The sequence below is a fragment of the Hipposideros armiger genome, unplaced genomic scaffold (genome assembly GCF_001890085.2).
Source record: "Hipposideros armiger isolate ML-2016 unplaced genomic scaffold, ASM189008v1 scaffold_94, whole genome shotgun sequence".
NCBI classification, from domain to species: domain Eukaryota; kingdom Metazoa; phylum Chordata; class Mammalia; order Chiroptera; family Hipposideridae; genus Hipposideros; species Hipposideros armiger.
In genome coordinates this window covers 502,535-524,461 of record NW_017731444.1, presented here as the reverse complement: position 1 = coordinate 524,461, position 21,927 = coordinate 502,535, and the positions used below count along the sequence as shown (strand labels likewise).

The 21,927-nt window shown below is 47.2% G+C and overlaps 2 protein-coding genes across 7 annotated transcripts in view; one reads left to right on the top strand and one right to left on the bottom strand.

Annotated features, from left to right (window-relative positions):
* Nucleotides 1-3,628: 3,628 nt before the first annotated feature.
* PCED1A (PC-esterase domain containing 1A) lies at nucleotides 3,629-8,982 on the bottom strand. Of its 4 annotated transcripts, XM_019645720.1 has the most exons (9): nucleotides 8,491-8,583; nucleotides 8,052-8,196; nucleotides 7,460-7,539; nucleotides 7,113-7,351; nucleotides 6,874-7,024; nucleotides 6,518-6,764; nucleotides 5,710-5,751; nucleotides 4,561-4,836; nucleotides 3,629-4,218 (listed from the first exon to the last, which is right to left on the bottom strand). In XM_019645720.1, the coding sequence occupies exons 2-9, from the start codon at nucleotides 8,173-8,175 to the stop codon at nucleotides 3,971-3,973; spliced, it is 1,407 nt and encodes a 468-aa protein (XP_019501265.1). In that variant the 5' UTR covers nucleotides 8,176-8,196; nucleotides 8,491-8,583; the 3' UTR covers nucleotides 3,629-3,970. The 4 variants fall into 4 exon arrangements, with proteins under 4 accessions (XP_019501265.1, XP_019501267.1, XP_019501266.1 ...); XM_019645722.1 differs by lacking the exon at nucleotides 5,710-5,751 and having other exon boundaries at nucleotides 8,491-8,982; XM_019645721.1 differs by lacking the exon at nucleotides 5,710-5,751 and having other exon boundaries at nucleotides 8,052-8,529.
* The window catches only part of VPS16 (VPS16 core subunit of CORVET and HOPS complexes), a 31,036-nt gene continuing 18,027 nt past the window's right edge, over nucleotides 8,919-21,927 (top strand). For all 3 annotated transcript variants that reach the window (XR_002124391.1, XM_019645717.1, XM_019645718.1), the window contains exon 1: nucleotides 8,919-9,106. Coding sequence is in view for 2 of the 3 variants with exons in the window: in XM_019645717.1 (XP_019501262.1) it covers nucleotides 8,937-9,106 (170 nt within the window). In the remaining variant the exon portion in view is untranslated. The remainder of the gene's footprint in view (nucleotides 9,107-21,927) is intronic.

Here is a 21,927-nt window from a genome sequence, read left to right as displayed (position 1 = left end):
CAAAACGACAGCAACTTGTCTGTTCCCCTTTCCCCAATTCCCCAGCACTGTTCCCATCCCCCCAATTCCCCAATAAAAATCTTAAAAAAAAAAAAAAAGACAGTATGGTATTGACATAAAAATAGACAAATGGATCAATAGAAGAGTCCAGAAATAAGTCAAACATACATGCACAACTAATTTCAACAAAGGTGCAAAGGGAGTTTAGTGGAGAAAGGATAGTCTTCAATTAATATAGTGCTGGAACCATTGGATATTCAAATGCAAAAAAATTTCAATAAAAATTTTTCATATATTTTACCACATGCAAATAAATAATTCAAAATAGGTCATAGACCTGAATATAAAACTGAAAACTATAAACCTTCTGGGCTAAAACAGAAGAAAACAGTTGTGACCTTGGGTTAAGCAAAGATTTCTTAGATATGACACCAAAAGCATAATCCATAAAAGAAAATTTTAATAAACTGCCCTTGATCACAATTAAAATTTTCTGTTCTTCAAAAGACACTGTTAAGAAAAAGACAAGCCACAGACTGGAAGAAAGTATTTACAAACTACACATCTGATAAAGGACTTGGATCCAGAATAAAGAACTCTTGAAGCCCAATAGTAAGTTTTAAAAAGGGATGAGGAGATAGGAGGAACAATTTGAACAGAAACTTTAACAAAGATGTATAGATTGCAAATAAGCACAGGAAAAGATATTCAATATCATTGGTCACTATGGAAATACAAATTAAAATATTACCTACTTATTAGAATGGGTAATATTAAAAAGACTGACCAATACCAAGTGTTGGCAAGAATGTGGAGGAACTGCAACCCTCACACACTGTTAATGGGAATATAAAATGGGACCACCACTTTGGAAAATTGTTTGGCAGTTTCTTAAAAAGTTAAACATAGGGCCAGCCGAGTGGCGCGTTAAGAGTTGGCTTGGGACACCAGCTCTGAGCAACAGGACCCTGGTTCAAATCCCACATTAAAGCCTGTGACGCTGTGCCCTCTACAGCTAAGATGGTGAACAACAGCTCGACCTGGAGCTGAGCTGCCTTGAGTCGCTGGCGACAGCGTAGGCTGCAGTGGAGCTGCAGTGGGCTCCCATAAGCTACCAGGAGCGGCCAGCAGCTGGCGTGAGCTGCCAAGAACCGCTGTGAGAGGCTGTCCAGTGGCTGGTGACTGATCTGCCTTACCCGGGAAGAGCGCAATGATAATACCAACATGGGCCAGTGAAGCGACGTCCTCCACAATTAGACTGAAGAACAAAACGACAGCAACTTGTCTGTTCCCCTTCCCCTGATTCCCCAACACTGTTCCCCTCCCCCAATTCCCCAATAAAATCTTTAAAAATTAAAAAATAATAAAAAGGTGGAATAAATTTTATCTTGATTGTGATAATGGTTTCACAGATGTATACATGTCAAAATTTATCAAATTGTACATTTGAAATGTGTGCAGTTTATTGTCTCAGTTACACCTCAACAAAGCAGTAGGTATATATTGTAAGTATTTCCTTGTAATCACAAGGAATTTATCTTTCACCAACATACATAGTAGGTGTACTTAAACACTAAGTAGTTAAACCCAACACACAATCCATGCGAGGGACTGGGTAGTGTAACAGAAGGCAAGTTACTTGTTTTTGTTGGGAAACTTCCAGTTTGGTCAAAATATTTTAGAAAAAAACACCTCTAATTTTCTTTTAAAAAACTCTCCACCCTGACCCCCTTCCGACCCCGTAAAATAAAGGTTAGTGTCACATCTAAAGTGCTCACGCATTTTTTACTCCTTTCAGGAATATCTTGGTATGGCAAAGGAAAGGACAGTGGACTCATTCCTTAAAAACCAAGATTCCACGATGAGAGGGAAACTGTAAGGTTGTCTTACTAAAGTATTAATGGTCAAATATGAATTGCTTTTGAGACAATGAAGTTTGAGTTCTGTCATGCTTAACTAGAAGTGTGCCTACATACTGGAGAGAAGTAAGATTTTCATCATTTTTACATCTCAAAACGAAGACCAGGAAACAATTTAAATGCATGTAATGACTTGTATATGGATATTTTTAAATTTCTTGTTTCCCAGTCATGACTGAATAAAATGGGTAACAGGAGTCAAGTGTCTCATACTGTATGCTTATGACAACAAACTGAAAATGTATCACATTCTACTCTTAGGTTAGATTTCAAATCTATGGTGGGACGCTGAGGAAAAGGTGGTGAAACCTCACTGTGGGCAAAGGGAACCACATGGCTCGATGGGGCTAGAAATTAGAAATGCAGAGGTAGAATGACAGGGATACGGAGCATACTGCAGTCTCCAGGTGCTTAGAGTGAGAGTTCCAGAATTGGGATGGGGTTTGAAGGGAGTGAAAACCCTAGGAAAGGTTCATTAGGGAAGGTGACAAAATTCTTAACAGGATGGTAAGCAACAGAGAGGGGCCCCATGAGGCTGGGTAACTCATATTACTTTTTTCTGTAAATCAGTCCAGGTGTACAGTGTTCTCCAGCAACACGGAGAAACATCAGTGATGCAAAATGTCCACAGGATGGGTTCTGAGGAAAGGCCGAAGGGAGTAAACAAGCGATTGGGCAAACTAGATGCAGCTAAAGGCTACTCCAAGAATGGGTTTTTTTGTTGACAAAAAGAAAAAATTAACTTTTGAAAAAAAAAATTTACCTAAATTCTTATCTCCCTAACATAAAGCTTTCTTTCATTTTTGTATGTTCCCTTCCACTTTTTGTCTGTACCAAAGGAAACCAAGCTTGTTTCAGGCACTGTGTTGGTACCTTTACACCCTGTCACATTTGATTCTCAACTGCCCTGCTGAGGTTGCTCTCTAAAGGGCTTTATTAACTCACTGTACCAGTTTCCCCAGCACCAGTGTGTGTTAATTTAGCAGCTTCCTTTCATTTGCACTAAAATTGCTAGCAAGGATCAACACATTTCTGGTCTATTTACATTTCTGTTTGTGTGAGATGTTAATACTCTTTGCCAAGGTGAAATTTCAACAAGTATGGAAAGTTAATGCAAGAAGACTGCATCCTTCTCTTCTATCCAATTGTACGTGAAGATGATTAGTAGGTCTGTTTCCTTATTTTCCTGCCCCACATCATCTATCAGTCCACTGCTATGTTCTATCCCCCACCCCATGCCACCACTTAGCCCACATGCCACCCGTTTAGTAGTCACATAGGATCAAGACCACTCATAAAAGCTGAGACCCTGTATTCTTTCCTAACTTCTTAATGGAGTTTGGCACAGTTCACTATCCCCCACTTTGGAATTCTCTCTCCGCTCCTCCTCTCCTGCCCCACCAAAGATGGTCTGTGTTCACTTTGCTGCCATTGCACGTTATACCTATTATACTTAATTGTTTCTAATTGTTCTCCCACTTGGATTTGTGAGTTTCTTATTTAGTTCCAACCACTTACTGTCTACCATATGCCCAAAACTGTGCAAGGTATATGTTTTTCTATCTCCAGGAGTAGATGACTGTTGAAGGTCACATGAATGAGACTAGCATAGGTGAGAACTAGCCAGATCCAAAATTCCATATAAGATGTTGACAATTTTAACTGAGTCCTTGATTATTCCCAATCCCAAAGAGCTGCTGACAACAGGAAACCTTTTCTGAATCTTTGTTAAACACGTGTGTGTTCTAGTGAAGGTGGAAATGAGTGTGTGAGACAGCAGAAAGGACGCACTCAGTGATTTCTACATAGTATGAGGTGAAAGGTCCAAAATTGGAAAGAGTCCAGAGGTAGTCTCCCCAACTCTTAAGATCATGGTTTGGGGACCCGTTCCCTCACACAGGAAGATGCCACTCTGTTCTTCCATGCCTTTATTGGTGACAGCAATGGACAAGAACAATACCAGGCATAGCAGACACACTGGCCCAGCACCTGGGGTGGCAAGCAGGCCCTGCAGGACCAATGGCACATCCAGCCGCAGCCCAAGTTCCAGTCTACCCAGGCCATGTCCCTGAATGGGCAGGAGGCCGTCTGTCCAGTTTGTATGTATAGATCAGTCTGTCTGAGTGTCTGAGCCGCTGCCTGCAGGGTCCCCCCATCCGTGGTACATGGTAGGGGCTGTTGGGAACACAGCGTGGCATCCCCCGGTGGACCATCGGGCCCCGGTGCTGACCGTGGGGGATAGGGCCAGGGACTGGAGGTGGCAGGGGGCCAGGCACAAAGTTCACTCCAGGGCCACATCCTACAAAAGAACCAGGCATTTATCAGAGTGGGCTTCCAGCCAAGGTGAGCCCAGCTCTGCCTTTAGGCCACTCTGGTCCTGCAAGGTGAGTTTTTCTGGGCTTCAGTTTCCCCATCTGCAAAATGGCAATACCAGTTCCCTACCTCTAAACCAGGAAACTGACAACGAGCTGATTAATGAGTCTACAGATGCTGTTCCAGACTAAGCTGTGACTGAACCCAATCCTGGGGGGCACAGGAGTGATCCAACTCCTCTCAGCCTGATGAGGCACAGGAGGCCAGGGTAGGGGAAGTGTGAAGGGAGGCTGGGAAAGGTGTGATGGGAAGCTGCAGAGGCACCTACCTAAGTGGGGTGGCACTGAGAAGTCTTCCGTTGGATTATAATTGAAGAATTCATGGGGTGGAAAGGGCTGGCCTGGGAAAAAAGGGGCATCCTGGGGCAGGGGTGGGAACAGGGGAGGTGGGGAGGGCTGAGGAAGGGGGTAGGGAAAAGGCATGGGAGGGGGCAAGGGAGAAGGCGGGGGGAGGGGCAAGGCCAGCTGCTCCCCGAAGTCTGGGGGCTGCCCCTGGCTCCCCTGGAACAGATGATCCGGCTCTGGCCAGTCCTCAATCCACGGGTCTAGGAACGGGATGGTTGTTTTAGGTAGGCCTGGGATGCCAGGCTGCCCTGACCTCTGGCCCTCCACACATCTAAACCTCTACTCCCTCCTTCAAGTGGGAGGACCCTCTGCTCTCTACCCAGTTTTTCTCATTCCCTCTCATTTCAGGCCAAGCCCAAGGTATGTTCCTTCTTCTCTGCCTTTCGGAAGTCAGTGGACCTGCCTCTGTTCTGACCTCACGCTCCCCTTCAGTCTTCTCCCTTTGTTTACCCAGCTCCTGTATCCTTTAGCTTTTTCTTCTTCCAGCAATTCTGTGGGGAGCCACAGACTAATAAATACCCCAAGTAAGTCTTCTCTCTTAAAAACATAAAGATCCTGCCGCTCCCTTCTCCCAGTAGTCCCCTACTCCTTTCCAACTTCTACGAAGAGCACTGTGCCAGGTTTCCAGTTCCTCAACTGCTCACTGCCTCTTTTAACCCTACTCCAGTCCTGCTGCACTTTTCCACTAAATGTAACCACTTCCTACAAATTTAACAAATTCCTTTCTTCCTGACAATCACATGACATGGCCAATAGCCTCTGTCCTCCCTTAAAGGGCCACTATCTTCATCTCCTTCTGTTTCCCCCATCAGCACCTCTTCACTCCCAACTGCAAAATGTGGCCATTGTTCTGCTCTTTCCTTCATGAGTCACACTCATGCCCTCAGCTTCCATCTCTCTGTGGGCACCACTGATTCCAAATCTACTCCACATTTCCACAGTACCTCAAATAGATCTGCCCTGACCAAACCCACCAACTCATCCTCCCACCCAACTCTTCCTTTTGATGTCCCTAGTTTTGTAGCTCCAAACTGGATTCAGAAGACCTGAGCCACCACATCTAGCTTTACGACCTTTAGAGCATCCCTTCCTTTGCTCGGGATCAGTTCTCGCATCTAAAAAAATAAGGAAACTGGACCATTATATAATCAAAGTCCTAACTCACCTCCCTAAGCTCCAATTTCTGACTACCTAGTCCCAGAAGTTCACCTCTATAACATTCCTGGTCTGTCTGTGCCCCCACCCCGTCCAGTGCTTCAAAGAATAGCCTTCTAACACGACTCAGGCCTCCAATTCAATAAACACTGTCCTGTAGGTACTATGTCCACAATTGTGCAAGACAATTGTGTGAGACAATGTGGGGCCAAAAGGGAGAGCTGTCCACAACTGAGGCAGGAACCTTGCCCTTTGAGAACATGATCCAGGGGAGAAGCAGATGTGGAAACAATCAGCCATGATGCCCCCTTTGTGGGCATGCAGGAACTGAGGGGACAGCACCAGTCATGGGGCTTCTTTGCTTCTGCCACACTGCCTGGATTGCCCTTCCTCCATTTGTCTTTCCATCCCCCATTTCCTTTCTATTCACCTATAGGGTAGGAAATCTTTTAAGACAGTATCTTATGTGCTCAATGCTATATAAGCTCATTCGTGTACACTGAGATGACTATATGGCTAGACCATACAGAATTGGAACTTGAACTGCAGCGTTGCTCCTGTGATCTCACCCGCCCCAGGGGATGAGGAAGGAGCACTCAGGGGCCACAGCAGTCCTTCAGCGAGCCTCTACTCCCCTGGAGTACCTCTGTCCTATTCCGTTTGTGAGCCCTGTGCTCCGAGGGCCCTCTCTGCATCACTACCCTCCCCACTCATGGTAGGGCTCACCAGGGGAGTAGTCACGCTTGGGTAGCTCCACGCCCCAGGCATCAGCCACGTGGGTTAGAAGCAAGTGTGAGAGGTGGCGGTGGGCATGCTGGTCCCAGTGGATACCATCCCGGTGACGGTGCCGTACTGCATGCCGGAAATGAAAGTGAAGGTCCAGGACATCAAAGCAGTGGTCCCCAGCCAGCGTGGCACTGTAGAAGTTCCCTTCAACCACATCCTGCCGCAGAGAGGCCGCCAGGGGCTGGAGCTAAAAAAGTACAGCATCTGAGAGCTGCAGAACGAAGCAGGGTCGGAAGGGTCCTCTGTCTACCAGTCAGCTGACCCCTCCCCCATCCTGAGAGGCCCTGGTCACTTGCCTCAGGTAGAAGAAAACCCCCAGTGACACGCTCCCCCAGGGGCATCGCCATGTTCCACACCAGCAGGCAGGAGTCTGGCAACACCTGGTCCATTCGCACAAATACCCGTTCCAGGTTCTCTCGGTAGCTCTCCATTGAGTAGCGCCCATACCTATTGGGCAGCACACAGGGTGGGCAAGGGTGGTCTCTGAGACATACCTCCAACCCCAACCAGTATTTCCCGCTCCGCCTGCCCCAACCTGGAGAGATCCCAGAGGCAGGAGTTGATGATCACCAGGTCCGGAGCAGGCCCATATGTCAGCTCCTCCAAGACGCCCTCCAGGTACTCAGAGTAAACGCGGGTGAGGAAGTAGAAGCGCACGAGGTGGTGGCCAGAACCCGAGCAAAACTGGCGGACCTCCCGGTACTGTGTTCCGTTGTGCAGCTCGCCCAGCTGACCCCCAGCCACCAGCTGGTCCTGTTCAAAGCTCAGTTCCCCCTGCCCTCCCCCACACCCAGCTCGTCAGACCCATGCCAGGGAGGAGGACCCTGCCAGGCCAGGGTCTGTGCCCACCCACCACTGGCATGGTCACCAAGCTTCCCTCACCTTGGCCTTCAGCTGGGCAGCTGTGAGCAGTGAGTCTTTCTGGAGCAGGAGCACCAGGTCCTTGTACACGGCCCGCTGGACTACAGGGAGACAGAGACAGTCAGGCTGAGGCACACCTCACCCCATCCAAGCTCCTCCCAAGACCAGGCCCCCCATCTTCCCATGCCTGGGGTTGCCCAGCACCACTTCTGTGGAGTGTTGACTTTGAGGCAGAAAAAAAAGTGAGGTTAAAGTCCTGGCACCACTTCTGATCTTTCTAGTTGTGCATCACCCCCAACTTAGTATACGCCTGGCAGAAGTTGGCCAAGTCGCCTGGGAGACAGACAACACAATCCACCGCTCCCGTGAAGGAAATTATGGGGGACTGTCAGGGAGAAAAAACACTGAGCAAGGATGGGGTGAAAAGCTTGACAGGCTACATCTGTCGGGACACCTGTGGAAGGTACATGGAGAAATAAAACGAGAAAACCTACTGGAATGGAACACACTAAGGATCAGAGCGGAGGTTTAAAATGTAAACAAAAAGCGTCCAGACTTAGAAAACAGGCTGCAGGTGCGGCACTGGGAAGTGTGTTCCTAGGGGGGCACTCACTTGAGTCCCCCAAGATGACCACGAACTTGTTGTGTAGCAGCTGCTGGACTTCCGAGGCCTGGAAGTGGACCATGGCGCTTCGCAGCGCGCGGCGCGGCTCCTCGTTTTCCAGACAGAAGACCATGCCGCCGCTGACAACGACGGGCTGCAGGGAGAGGCCACTAAGCCGCGCGAGAGTGGGGACTCAGGGCAGGTCTGCTCCAGGGCCCGTCCTGGGATAAATGAGACCTGTGCTGGCCTCTCCAGGAACCAGGTGGCGGCGGCAGAATGGGGCTCATGGTGGTGCTGGCCTCGGTCACACCTGGCACCGGAGGCTGGGGGTCGCCCGGCCCACAGGCCTCCGGGATACGGAGGCACTTCCCGCGCGGCTCCGCCCTGCGCCCAGCCAAGTGCCCGCTGTCTCCTCGCGCATGCGCGCGCGCCCGCTCGCGCCAATTACCGAGTCCCGGAGCTCCGCACGGTTCACCCGCGAACAGGACAGGCCCGCGCACCGCGCGCCTCGCCCTCATCGGGCTCCGGGGTTAGCCTCATGTTCCCGCGTCCCAGGAGGCCGGTCGGTGCCGCACAGCCCCCGCCCCGCAGAGCCCGTGCGACCGGGTTAGCCGTCGGTGCGCAGCCGGGCGCCCAGCGTTCTCCATGCGTGCGTCCCGGCTGCCCCGACGGCACCTCGGGCCTCGGCGCCCCGGGCGGCGACGCTCACAGCTCCTACTTCCGGTCACCCATGTCCCGCCCTGCGCGACCCCCAACGCCCGAGGGGGATAGGAAGGCGGCGGGGGTGGCCGCGGTGTGCGGGCAGAAGCTAGTGCCAGGCCCACCCGGGCGGGCACGAGGCCCGGGTGTGGGCGGGAGCGCGGCGGCGGCCGAGTCCAGCTGCCCACAGTGCTGATGGCAGTGGTGGCGCCCTCGCCACGTGACCCAGGCGGGCGGAAGCGGAAGTGTGGGCCTGGAACCCGTCTTAGGCGGTGTCTTCTCAGCGCTGCCCAGCAGCCTCCTGCACCAGCAATGGACTGCTACACGGCGAACTGGAACCCGCTCGGGGACTCTGCCTTTTACCGGTGAGCCGCCCCGCCCTCACGCCCACGGCCTGGCTTACCCGGCTCGCCCGTGGGCTCCAAGTCTCCGGGCGGAGCCGGCGGCGCGCGCCCCCGTCACTCCCGGCGCTGGGGTCCGCCCCTCGCCGGCTCTCTCCTAGTGTCTGCCACTTAACGCACAGCCGCCAATGGCCAAGGAGCCGGGCCTTCCCAGGGCTTCAGAGAACGAAACTGAGGCAAGCCTGGTGGTCGCACAGATAAGAGTTAGAGGCCAACGCTGAAGCTTAGGTCTGTCAGCCTCCGGAAGGATGCTCAGATCACGTTGAGGAAGGCCGCCCACTAGTGACAGCGAGTACTGTCTCCTGAAGTCAGACCACAGGGGCACTCCGAGGAGGGCGGGATCGCACGGCGGGCGGGGTAACAGTGCTGACCTAGGCTGGGAGAAGGGGGCGAGTCACCACCAGTGAATCCAGGGGCCGCACAAGTGAGGATCCTCGGCTAGGGCAGCCCTCTCACGGGAGCCATAGTGTCCCAAACTACTAATCTTTCTAAAGTGTAAACTCATCACATTATTACCCTGATTAGGAATTTTCAATGGCTTCCCTTTGTGACATAAACTCCTCTTCTTGTTACATCAATAAGTCGACCACCCCTATTTGTCTCTGAAACTTCATTTGCCCCTCTCGTACACAAATTTTGTGTTCCATTTGCACACACACAACAGAACGCCAACACACCATGTTTCATGGGTCCCCATGTTTGCAGCAGCCTGCAGTTCCTTTTGTGGGCACTGCCATTTCCCTCTTTGTCTCACTGGAGAAGTCTTGCACATCCTTCAGGACTTAATTCGAGGGACCTTTTTGAAACCTTCCCTGATCCAACCCCAGTAGAGTCAGCTGACTTTCTTTTGGGCTTCACGTGACCCAGTGCTAGTATCTGTTATGTATAGCAGAATAAGGCAGTATTTGTATAGGTTTCTTCTGCTACACCAAATTCGTTGAAGGCTGAGAGCATATTTCTTGCATGTTTTTATCACCAGTGCACGTTTAGAAGAGGGCCTGCTAAGTTTATTGTTGCCCAATAAACTTTTAAAAAAACTTGATTGATTGCTACTAAAGATCACATGACATTGGGGTCTTATTTCAATAGAAGATACCCATTGGTACTAGTGAAATTATGTGTCATTGTTTTTCACATAATAAAACTTCTGTGTAATTTTTGATACACAAAATGTCAGTCCCTAAGAGGGACAAATGCCTTGTGGCAATTTTTAGAAATCTGATGCATTTGTTGTTTATTTCTAATGCTTACCTCTTATAAATATGTCCGTACAATATGAAAAAAATTGCAGAAGTTTAGTTAAAATCAGTAAAGTCAGTAGGAAATAACAATAATTTTTAACTGTTTTCGTGGAAGAGGGATGGCAGCTGACATAGGTAAGCATGTAATTTAGTGATTACAGCACAGTATACACTTTTGAAAATATTAACTTGTATTACTTTTGAAAATGGATGTTGCCTACACAGGCTTGTTAAATAGGAGAGTACTAAAAATGATGACTTCATTGCTACAGAACTCCTGTTTATCATATGAAGTCTTAGCTTTGTTGATACACCAATAAAGTTTTAAATGAATATGTATTGGATGCATGCCATAGATATGAACTGCGTGGCTAGCCTACCTTTACCAATTTGTGTTGTATTGCCTGAAAGAAGTGGAGGTCTAAGCCTTGCTGTGGAGGATATATTATTTTTGCTAACAGATATTTGCTTTTCTATGTACTAGACACTCTGCTAAATACTTTATGTGTATTAATTTGTTTAAGTCTCACAACTCCCATCAGGCAAGTATCATTATTAAACCCATTTTAATGGCTTTAATCAAGGAAATCGAGGCACAGAGAGGTTAGGTGACCAGGTTACACAACTAGTAATAGAATGAGGATTTGAACCCAGTCTTCTTCTAGAACCTGTGCTGAAGCATAGGGTGATGGTGGTGGTTGTTTTTTAAACAAAATAAAATAGCGTGTTCAATCTTCTCCACCAGAGTAGAAATGGTTTAAATGCAGATACTTGGTGTTATTTGTATTTGTGCATAGCCTTATGCCAAGACTCAATACATGTTCAAGTAAATAAATAATAAACAGGTGGCAGACAGTGCATTTTGATTCCTATCTACATGACAGGATTCTTTGCATTGGAAGTAGTCTTCTGGAAAACTAATTTGGGAAGGCAAGGAGAGGGAATGGTGACTAGTTCTTATGGGGCTTCAGAATTTTAGCCATTTTTATTGTAAAAGTTCAATTTGCTCTAATCCCATTAATTAATTCTGCCCATCCCTTTGCCAGGCTGAGTGTGTATCAACTAATAAGAAGACAAGGACACTGTCTGCCCTCATAGAACTTACAGCCAGCAGGGGAAATTGTTAACAACCACTAATGACTCAGTATTTGTTAGATTATAATCACTGTAAAGGAGAGGTATAGGGTCCTAAGAGAGCATATAACAGACTGAGAAGTTGGAGGTAAAGAAGACTTTCTGAAGGACATGGCAACCCATCCAGGGGATGAGTAGACAGGTGCATGGAATGGGAAGGGGAAGAGCATATACAAAGGTCCTGAGGCAGGAGAGACAGGCACTCTCAATGGCCTGAATAAAGAAGTTGATGTCTTTCTCTTAGGCGGCAACAGCTGCAGGGCCTTATAGGCCACCTTTATTTGAAGAACAATGGGAAGCCTAAATGAAAAGGTCTTAATGAAAGGATTGATGTGATTGGATTTGCAAGGGTGTGTGTGTGTGTGTGTGTGTGTGTGTGTGTGTGTTTTCCTTCTGGATGCAGTGGGGGGACAAGTTGGAAGGGGCAAGCAAGAATGGAGGCAAGGGAGACTGGTTAGGAGGCTGGTGGAATAGACCAGGGAAAAGTTGATGGTGGCGAGCACTGAGGTGGTAATGGTGGAGATGGCAAGAAGGGAGCAGGTCTAAGAGGTATTTAGGAGGTAAAATTGAAGGAAATTGTGATGGGTTGCACTTGATAGGGAGCAGAAAGAACAAAGTATTGCAGATGACTTAGGTTTTTTACTTAAGATAATGAGAAAGCAAGAATGAGTTTGGTGGGGAAGAGGGTAAGCTTGGTTTTGAACACATTGTTTCAGGTACTTTAGAAACATTCTTTATGGTAAAATAAGGGAGAATGAAGATATATCCTCCTCAAGTTCTTAGAGGTAGACTATTTTAGTAGGTTTTTAGGGTTTGTTGGTTTGTTTTGCACATATAAATATGAAGTTTGTTTTTTTAAAGTTGTGATTAAATATACATGATATAAAATTTACTATCATATTTATTCTAAAGTACAATCCAGTGGTATTAGGTGTTTTCACATTGTTGTGCAGCCAATCCCCAGAACTTTTTCATCTTTCAAAACTGAAACTCTGTACCCTTTGATAATTCCTCATTCTCCCCTTTCCCCAGCCCTGGCAACCACCATTCTATTTTCTGTTTCTATGAATTTGACTACTCAGATAGTTCATATAAGTGGAATAATACAGTATTTGCTATTTTGTGACTGGCTTATTTAGCATACTGTCCTTAGGATTCACCCATGTTGTAGAATATATCAGAATTACCTTGCATGTTAAGGCTGAATAACATCCCATTGTATTATGTATATACCACATTTTGCTTATCTACAATATTTATCCATTAATGGACACTTGGATTACTTTTACCTCATGGCTCTTGTGAATAATGCTGCAATGAATGATTGTATACAAATAGCTCTTCAAGACCCTGCTTTCGTTCTGTTAGATATGTAACCAGAAATGGAATTGCTGGATCATATGGTAATTGCATATTTAATATTTTGAGGAACCGTCATACTGGTTTCCATGGCAGCTGCATCATTTTGCATTTCTAGCAACAGTGCACAACAGTTCTTTAGTAGTAGTTATTTCTGAGGCAAGCTGGAGTCAAGGGATTTCAGGGGTAATGGTGGACTGTCTTTAAGGTCTGGGGATTTTGGAATTAATAGAATATTCTCCTAGGCTAGACGTGGTGTGCTCTTCCTCCCCAGTGGTCTGATAACCCAGCCTGGAGAGGCTGGAGATCATCTACTGTCACAAGAGCTTTTCTCACACTGTAGTGCTGCTTTTCCAGCAATTCAACTGCACTGCCACAGGGCCTTCTTCACTGTTTCCTGGAGGTGACTGGAATTGAGGCTACCAGAGCTGCTAGGTTTAATGATTTCCTGGCATTAGAATTCAGGGTCCATTTATTGCCGCTGAGGGGATTTCCACTTCTGGGATATACTAGTAGAAGAGAAAGATGTAACTGGCCTTCCTCATTGAAGGCGTGGCCCGTCCTCACAAAGTCCACATCCCCTGGGCTTTTCTGAGAGGCTGCCCTCTTTGCTGCCCTTTACTTTGCGCATGCCACCCTCGAGGCACAGCTTGAGTCACCTCACTGTCCCTGAGAAGACTTTACCTCAAAGGCTTGGAGAGGTGGTCCATGCTTTGTTGCTGTTCACTCGCTGACCCTGACTCCTGTACCTGCGTCAGGGGCTCTGCCTCCTTCCCACCCCAGTCTGTGTCACTGCCAACCTTCTGGAATGCATCCCTCACTGATTGTTTGATTGGAGACTTTGGCCCACAGCCTCCTAAGCATCCCAGTTCTTACCTCTTCCAGAGTAACTTAAGTGACCACCTGGCTTCATGGTTCCATGAGCTCTACTCAAGTGATTTTGTGCACCTCAGCCACCCCCACTCTGCCCCTGTGCTCATCCAGAACTGTTCAGACATTAAATTCAGACAGCCCCGCCTCTGACCACAAGTTCCTGTCTTCACTGACACTCTGATACCTTCTAATACATCTGTTCTTCAACCTCATGGGGATCCTTATCTTGAGCCCTCTGTTCTCTCTGTGTCCACATGCAGAACTCCTATAAATGTGTCTCTCCCTGTCTAGCTTGGTGTACAGCTAATGTCAGTCATTTCGGTTTCTTTCTTGCCTTTTCTCTGACAACCTTGTTCCTTTGCCCTTTGGTTGCTCCTGCCTGGCACAGAACCACCTCCCAGCACATCAACCACTCACCATTTTTATGCCTGTACCCGGGCTGCTGAGCGCTGCCATGAGGGTTACACACAGGCAGGTTAGCTTGACTACAAATCCACGGCCACCGGCCTCAACTGGGCCCTCACAATCCTGTTATGTGTGGTCAGCCTATACTCACTCATCGTAAGGACTCTTCTTCTTTTTTTTTTTAAAGGTTACACAAAGAAACATTTAATTGTAAACAATTAAAATATTTTGGAAATACTAAAAATTGAAGTCTCCTTGGCCCTTCCTCCCAACAGCTGACTTCACCTTGTGCTTCTCAGAGAACTAAAAGTCATTGCCTAGGCTTCCCCCAACCAACCTGCCTGCTGGCTTCCCCCCCACCCCACCCCACCCCGCACCCTCTCTCTCTGAGATGAGCCACCGTCTCCCTGCCTTCTCAGAAACCATGTGCCATCCACCCACACCCTCCCTCAGCTTCTGTTTCTCCAGCTGTTGTCCAGGACCCCCTGCATGAAGATCACCTGAGATTCTGGCTACACGCAGCTCCCTAGGCCAGATCTGCTTCCTTATCTCTGGTGGGTCCTGGGAATTCGATCTGTATGTTAACAAGCACCCAGGTGTTTCTTAGCTGCAGGAAAATTTGAAGACCACTGTTTTCCACCATCCCTACCCCCAAGTGCTTCCTACCAGATTTCAAATCTACCCATCCTAACAAAAAATAAACTTCCCTATTCAAAAAATAAACAGGTCCTTCCTCCTTGCCCTTTCTTTCTCTTCCCCATCCCAAGGTCTGAAAACTGCCGTCTATTTTTGCTTCCATTTTCTCCCTTCCCACTGACCACTTACTCTAGTCTGACCACTGTGTTCTCAGTGACATCCTGTTACTGCAGTGGACACAGCTCAGGCTTCATCTGAGCTTGGCTCCCTGGAGCATTGGAAAGAGATGAACCACCCCCTTCTTTCTTGGAAATTGTATTTAACCTTTTACTCTGAAAAATTCTAAATGGACAGCAAAGTAGAATAGTAGAATGAACACCCATAGCCATCATTAACGCTTAAAAATTGTTATAGTGCTTCAGTATTTGCTTCAACTATTTTGGAGGTTAAAAAAAAATCTTTTATTAAGAAAAAGTTCAGGGCCGGCTGAGTGGCGCATTTGTTAAAAGCTGGCTTGGTACGCCAGAGGGCCCCGGTTTGGATCCCACATGTGAGTGCCAGTGACACTGCCCTCTACAGCTAAGATGCTGAACAACAGCTCAACCTGGCGTCTCAGGCCACGGGTGTAGGCTGCAACCACTGCTGCAGTGGGTTGCCATGGGCTACCGTGTGTAGCCAGCAGCCACCGTGAGTGGCCGTCCAGAAGCTGGCGACTGATCTGCCTCGCCCGGGAAGAGCGCAATGATGGTGCCAACTTGGGCCAGTGAAGCAACATCTCCACAACTAGACTGAAGAACCAAAGGACAGCAACTTGTCGGTTCCCCTTCTCCCAATTCCCCAATAAAAATCTTAAAAAAAAAACAAAAGAAAAAGTTCAAATATACATATAGAAAGCGTAATTTGGTGGGCACCCAGCTACTACTTACTCATCCAGCTTCAACAGTTTGCTGTTCTCTTTTCCCCTATCCATCCCACCAATACACACACACTTTTCTGGGCCTATTTAAAAACAAATCCTAGATGGAGTTTTTCAATCAAATACTTTTTCTGCGTATTTTTAAGTAAATTACAGACATAACTTCAATGTGCATTACTTTAAGAAATGACAGTTTCCAATAAACTACAATGTTATTTCACACCTAAGAAGTTAACATTTAGTATCTCAAACCAGTCCATGTTCAGAGTTCTCCAGTTGTCTTCAGAGTCTTTTTATAACTATTTTGTTCAAGACCCAAGCAAGAATTACTCATTTGTTTACCTCTCTTTAATTAAGTCTCCTGTAAACTTGAACATTATTACCCCTACTCCCACTTCTACCTTTTGTTTTCATGACATTGACTTGTTTAAGAGACCAGGTTGCTTTCTGGATTTGTCCCGTTGCTTCCTTGTGGTGTCTTTGAACTTTTTTCTCTATCATAGCCTGTATTTTCTAAAACTGTGTTAGATCTAAAGGCTTGATTAGATTCAGGTTGAACATTTTGGGCAGAAATGCTTTGTAGATGATGCCAGGTGTTCGTGCTCGATCACATTTAGAGTCAGCATTATATCAGGTTTTCTGCTATGAGGGAAGTTGACATTAACAAGTGGGTTCTAATGCTGATGGCCACATCCTCCGTTGTAAAGTCATTTTCCCCTTTTGTGACAAGCAAATGCTCTGTGGGATGCTGGTTATATCAGTATAAGTCTAATCAGGAGACAGAAACCATATAGTGATTAAACAGCGATGTTTCATGTAAAGAACTCTTAAATTATGGTAACAAAGTAACTATAAGATAAAACAAAACTGCCCGCCCCTAGGGCTGAGGAAAAGGAAAGACAAACTTAGAAGGGAGGTGTCCTTCCCAAGTTGGGGTTCCTTCCTGATGGAAAAGATACAGTTGTAGTCCACTGGGTGGTAGAGAAGTTTGTTGATTTGCCTGGGCCAGAACTGGTCTACAGTCACAGGGCAAGCAGGAAGCAGCCCTCCTGGGCACAGGTGGGGCACAGGTGAGCCATAGCTGGTGGCCAGATTTGTGGGCTTGCACAGGGCGTGGGAGCACCATGTGAGCCAGAAACCTGGAGCGTGCAGCATCTGTGTGGAGCGAGCCACAGGAAGAAAGACACCAGTTAGGGCCAAGGCTGTGAGGTCACCAACGGATTGTGTGTTCTGGGGCATGTTTGAGGCAGAGCACCACCAGCTGTCCTCAGACCCACACTGCTGACTGACCTTGCAGCTGCCGGAAACAGCCAGAGAACCCATTCCTCCTGCAGTGTCCCTACAGTGCTTCTACTGAGAGGGATTAACATCTAGCTCATTGTGGAGTATGTATTGAAAGGGTGAACTTGGAGTTGAGAGACAATAAATTGATAACTGACACAGTTCACCCTTTCGCTACTCAGCTTCCATATACACCTTCTACACGCTTTTGAACTCCCTTATAACACCAAACAAAACAATTCTATATTTCTGCTTAAGAAGCTACCACTATCCTTCTTACAAGTAAATACTCTACCCAAATGAGAAGACATGCAGTCTTAAGTCATTGTATTCATCACTGTATTAATTACTCCCCACAGTCCCACTGAATATTCAGTGTTACCTAAAAATTAAATTATAAAGTTAACCTCAAATAATTTGTGTATAAACAAAAATGGAAAGGAGAGAGAAGATAATGGCTAGTATATACATATACACACATGCATATAACAAGCATGGAAAAAATATGCAAAGTGACGATAATCTTCATTTCTATAATTGGTTGTGAGATCATAGTTGATATCTATGCCTTCCTTATTCAACTGCCCATCCCGTATTTTCCTTGCCCTCAGCCAGAACCTCCACTGCTCTGGGCTCTTTACATAGTGGAGTGACCCAAACCTTCATTCTCAATCATTCTGCTTTTTTGTTTGTTTGTTTAATTGGGGAATTGGGGAGGGGGACCAGCCAAGTTGTTGTTCTTCAATCTTAGTTGTGGAGGGCACCAGTCGCCATCTGGCTGCCAGTCGGCAGCTCGTGGCCTCTAAGCTCAAGGTGCTGTGTTACAATCTTAGTTGCGGGTGGGTGTAGCCACCATCCCATGCGGGAGTCAATCCGGCAGCCTTGTTGTTAAGAACACATGCTGTATCCACTGAGCCATCCAGGTGGCAGCTCAGTTCAAGGTGCTTAGTTGTGGGCGGGCATAGCCCACCATCAAACAGGCAGTCTTGTTAGGAGCACATACTCTCACCAGCTGAGCCATCCTGTCACCTGTTGGCAGCTCAGCTTGGGCGCAGCTCACTGGCTCATGAGGAAATCGAACCAGTGGCCCTGTTGCTCAGAGCTCGTGCTCTTAAGCTAACTCTTAACCAACTGAGCCACTCTGCCGGGCCCCATTCTGCTTTTTTTGTTGCTGAGGTTTTTCATTATCCTTTCCTGTTGGACATGGAAGTAGTAAGAGGTGCCCCAGAGGAGCCCTTGGGTTTCAGACAGTCTCCTTCCTCCTTGAGGAAATTGAGCAGCAACTCAATTTCCCCTTGGTAGTCAGGACAATCATTTCAGCCACTACATTAACCCTGTTTTCTTTCTTTCTTTTTTTTTTTTTAAAGATTTTATTTGGGAATTGGGGGAAGGGAACAGACAAGATGCTGTCCTTTTGTTCTTTAGTCTAGTTGTGGAGGACGTCATTTCACTGGCCCATGTTGGTATTATCATTGCGCTCTTCCCGGGTGAGGCAGTCGCTTGCGGGTCATTGGATGGCGGCTTACGAAAGCTCATGCTAGCTGCTGACCATTGCAGCCTACGCCGTCGCCGGCGACTCACGGCAGCCCAGCTCCAGGCTGAGCTGTTGTTCACTATCTTAGCTGTAAAGGGGGCAGCATCTCTGGCCCTCATGTGGGATCTGAACCAGGGCCCTGCTGCTCAGAGCTGGCATCCCAAGCCAACTCCTAACCAACGCACCACTTGGCCGGCCCTAACCCCATTTTCTTATGCCTGTTGGTTCAGTGGCATAAAGAGCCAAAATGGCAAGGTGGCGCTCTTATCTTCAATTTCAATGAATCCATCATTATGTCCCTTGGTAGGAAGGAATATTCTCCCCTTGGAGACTAAGCTCTCCAAACCAATAGATCTCAGTTACTGGAACTAGATGCAACATTTTTGTCAGAGCATCATTAAGTGTAATAGTGAGGGGAGGAGCCACTCTCACTTCTACCCCTTGATTCCAGGTTCCATGTATTCTGACTCTGGAAGAGACACAGTTATATAATAGCCTCTGATGTAAAGCATGAGCTGCATCCTGTAAGATAGAGCCCCATCCCTTTAGGACACTGACTCCCCATTGTTGCTGTAACTGAATTGTCAGTAAATTTAGGTCAGCCACTTCTGGGTGATGGGGTTTATGGTACAACTAGTTGATTCATGGACCTGAGCCCACTGCTGCACTTTCTTTGCTGTGAAATGAGGTCCTTGATTAGATGCAATGCTTTGCAGAATGTCACACCAGTAGATAAGGCGTTCTGTACATCCACAGATGGTGGGTGCTGGCAAAGGCATTGCAGGTAGGGAAGACAAACCCACATCCAGAATGTGTATGTATTCCAATGAGGTCAGATCTTGGCCCCCTTCATGGTGGAAAAGGTCCAGAGTAGTGAACTTGCAGGCTGGTCCCCCTGGGAATGGTACCATATTGGGTCCAGGGATGGGTCTCTGCTGTTGACAGATTAGCCACTCAGCAGTAGTGTTAGCCAGGTCAGCCTTGGAGAGGAAGCCTCCCAAGATATCTATCCCAGTTGAGATCATCATCGAGTTTTCAGGCAGAGGAGAAGGTTAGTCTCCTCGGACACAGGAAGGCAGACTACTTCTACTGGTAAGGAAGGTTTAGGTGACTTGGGGGTTCAAGATTGTCAGTTTCATCTGGATCTAGCCAGATAGCTCCCTTCCAAGTTTCAGGATCCCTTTCTTTCCTGATCAGTATCTTAACTTTCACATGAGAAATGGCATTTTGGTGACTTCAACTGTTACAATTTAATAACCCACACAATTCAATTTTGCATTTTGAATTTCAGCAGTGGTAGCTGTGTGGCTACAATAAATGAGGTTCTTTCAGGGCTGTTGTGGAAGCTTTCTGCTTCTCACACTATGACTTGAGTTGAAAGTTAACAGACCAAGCTGATCATTTTCTCTTTGTAAATGTGCAAATGCGCTCAGAATCATCCGTCCACACCACAGCCCTTATAATCATCATTACTGCCAGACAGTCAAGCACAGAAGTCATGCCCAATGCACGTCTGACTTGGCATTTCACTACAGAAAACTTCAGGCTTGATTAATTGTGATTCCACTGCGTGCCATGGGCTACTAACATCTCTTTTCCATTGGCAGGGAGCTCAGCTCTGCACTCAAGCTTAAGCACATGACCAAACTAATCCTCAAATCCCATCGTTAGGGGTCTATCTCATGGGACCACTCTTTTGTGCCAAGTCTGTATCAGTCTGGGTCCAGATAGGAGACTTAAACAGGCAAAAGTTAATAAATACAAAGAATTATTAAACTGTGATAAAATAGTAACTATAAGATATAGGGAAATTTTATATGGTAGCCTAGAGCCGAGGGAGAGTACCCAGGGAAGGACAAATTTGGAATTTGGTAAGGGGGCCCTTTCCCAGACTGAGGTTCAGACCTCATTGGAGAAATTAGAATTGCAGCCCACTAGATGGCAGAGAAGTTCATTGGTTTGCCAGGACCAGAGCTGGTCCACATCTGCTGGGCAAGCAAGAAGCAACCCTTTGGAGTTTAGGGAGTGAGGGGTGTAGGTGAGCTACAGCTGACTGCCAGGGGGGTAGGTGTGCAAGGGGAGTGGGGGGAGCTAGTGCAGGCAGGCAGCCTGGAGCACATGGTGTCTGTAAGGTGAGCCACAGCCAGTGGCCGGGAGCATGGGTGTGCAGAGGCATCAGTGGAAACACAAGTGGGCAGGCAGGGCAGCCAGTGGTCAGGCATCTTGGAATGCAGAGGAAGTGCGGCCTGGCCAGGAATGCAGTGTCTGTTCAGGGAGCCCTAGGAAGGTGATCACCAGTCCCTGCGAGCCTTTGAGGTTACTGCATGGCCGGAACAGATAGCCCCCAGATGTCTTTACACCCTGGCTGCTGGCTGGCTGTGCCCTGATGGAAGGAGCAGGAGAGCCCCTTCCTCATGCAGCGTCCTTCCAGCGCCCTCTACTGAGAAAGCTTAACATCACATGCATTGTGAAGGAGAAATGTTTAAAAGGAATGCTAACACAAACATGTTGAAGTGTAAATTTGGAGCTGAGGGGCCATGAATTGATAATTGGCATGGTAGGTCTGTGTGAATCTTTATTTTCCCTTCAGATTTTTATCCACGATTTTAGTAACAAAATGTGAAAAGAAATGCATATGGGATTATAAAAAATTCAAATAATGCAAAAGGGTATATAGCCTATAAGTGGGCAGTCCCCCTCCTTCCTTCCCCCACTCAGCACCCTCCTCTAAGATAACGACTGTCTGACTTAGTGCGGCGGCCTCTGAGCATTTTTTGTATGTATTTACACACATTCATGTGATTATATGTAAATATACTTGTCAAAAATGTGTGCTCAGGTTTTTTTTGTTAAAGATTTTTTATTGAGGAATTGGGGAAGGGAACAGTGTTGAGGCATCAGGGAAGGGGAACAGACAACTTGCTGTCCTTTTGTTCTTCAGTCTAGTTGTGGAGGACATCGCTTCACTGGCCCATGTTGGTATTGTGATCATTGTGCTTTTCCCGGGGGAGGCAGTCGCTCGCCGGCCATTGGACGGCCGCTCACGGCGGATCACAGCAGCTCCCCCTGGGCTGCCGGCCACTCACTGTAGCTTTCGGCAGCCCACTGCAGCCTACGCCTTCTTCAGCGATTCACAGCAGCCCAGCTCCAGGTCGAGCTGTCCTTCACTATCTTAGCTGTAGAGGGCGCAGCATCACTGGCCCATATGGGATCCAAACTAGCGGTCCTACTGCTAAGAGCTCGCGCTCCCAAGCCGACTCTTAACCAATGAGCCATTCTGCCAGCCCCCTGTGCTCTGTGTTTTTTATTACGTAAATGGGTTCATATGGTTCATACTGAGCTGAAGCTTACTTTTTTTTTTTTTTTTTACATAACAGTAGTATTCCGTAGAGGTCATTTCATGTCA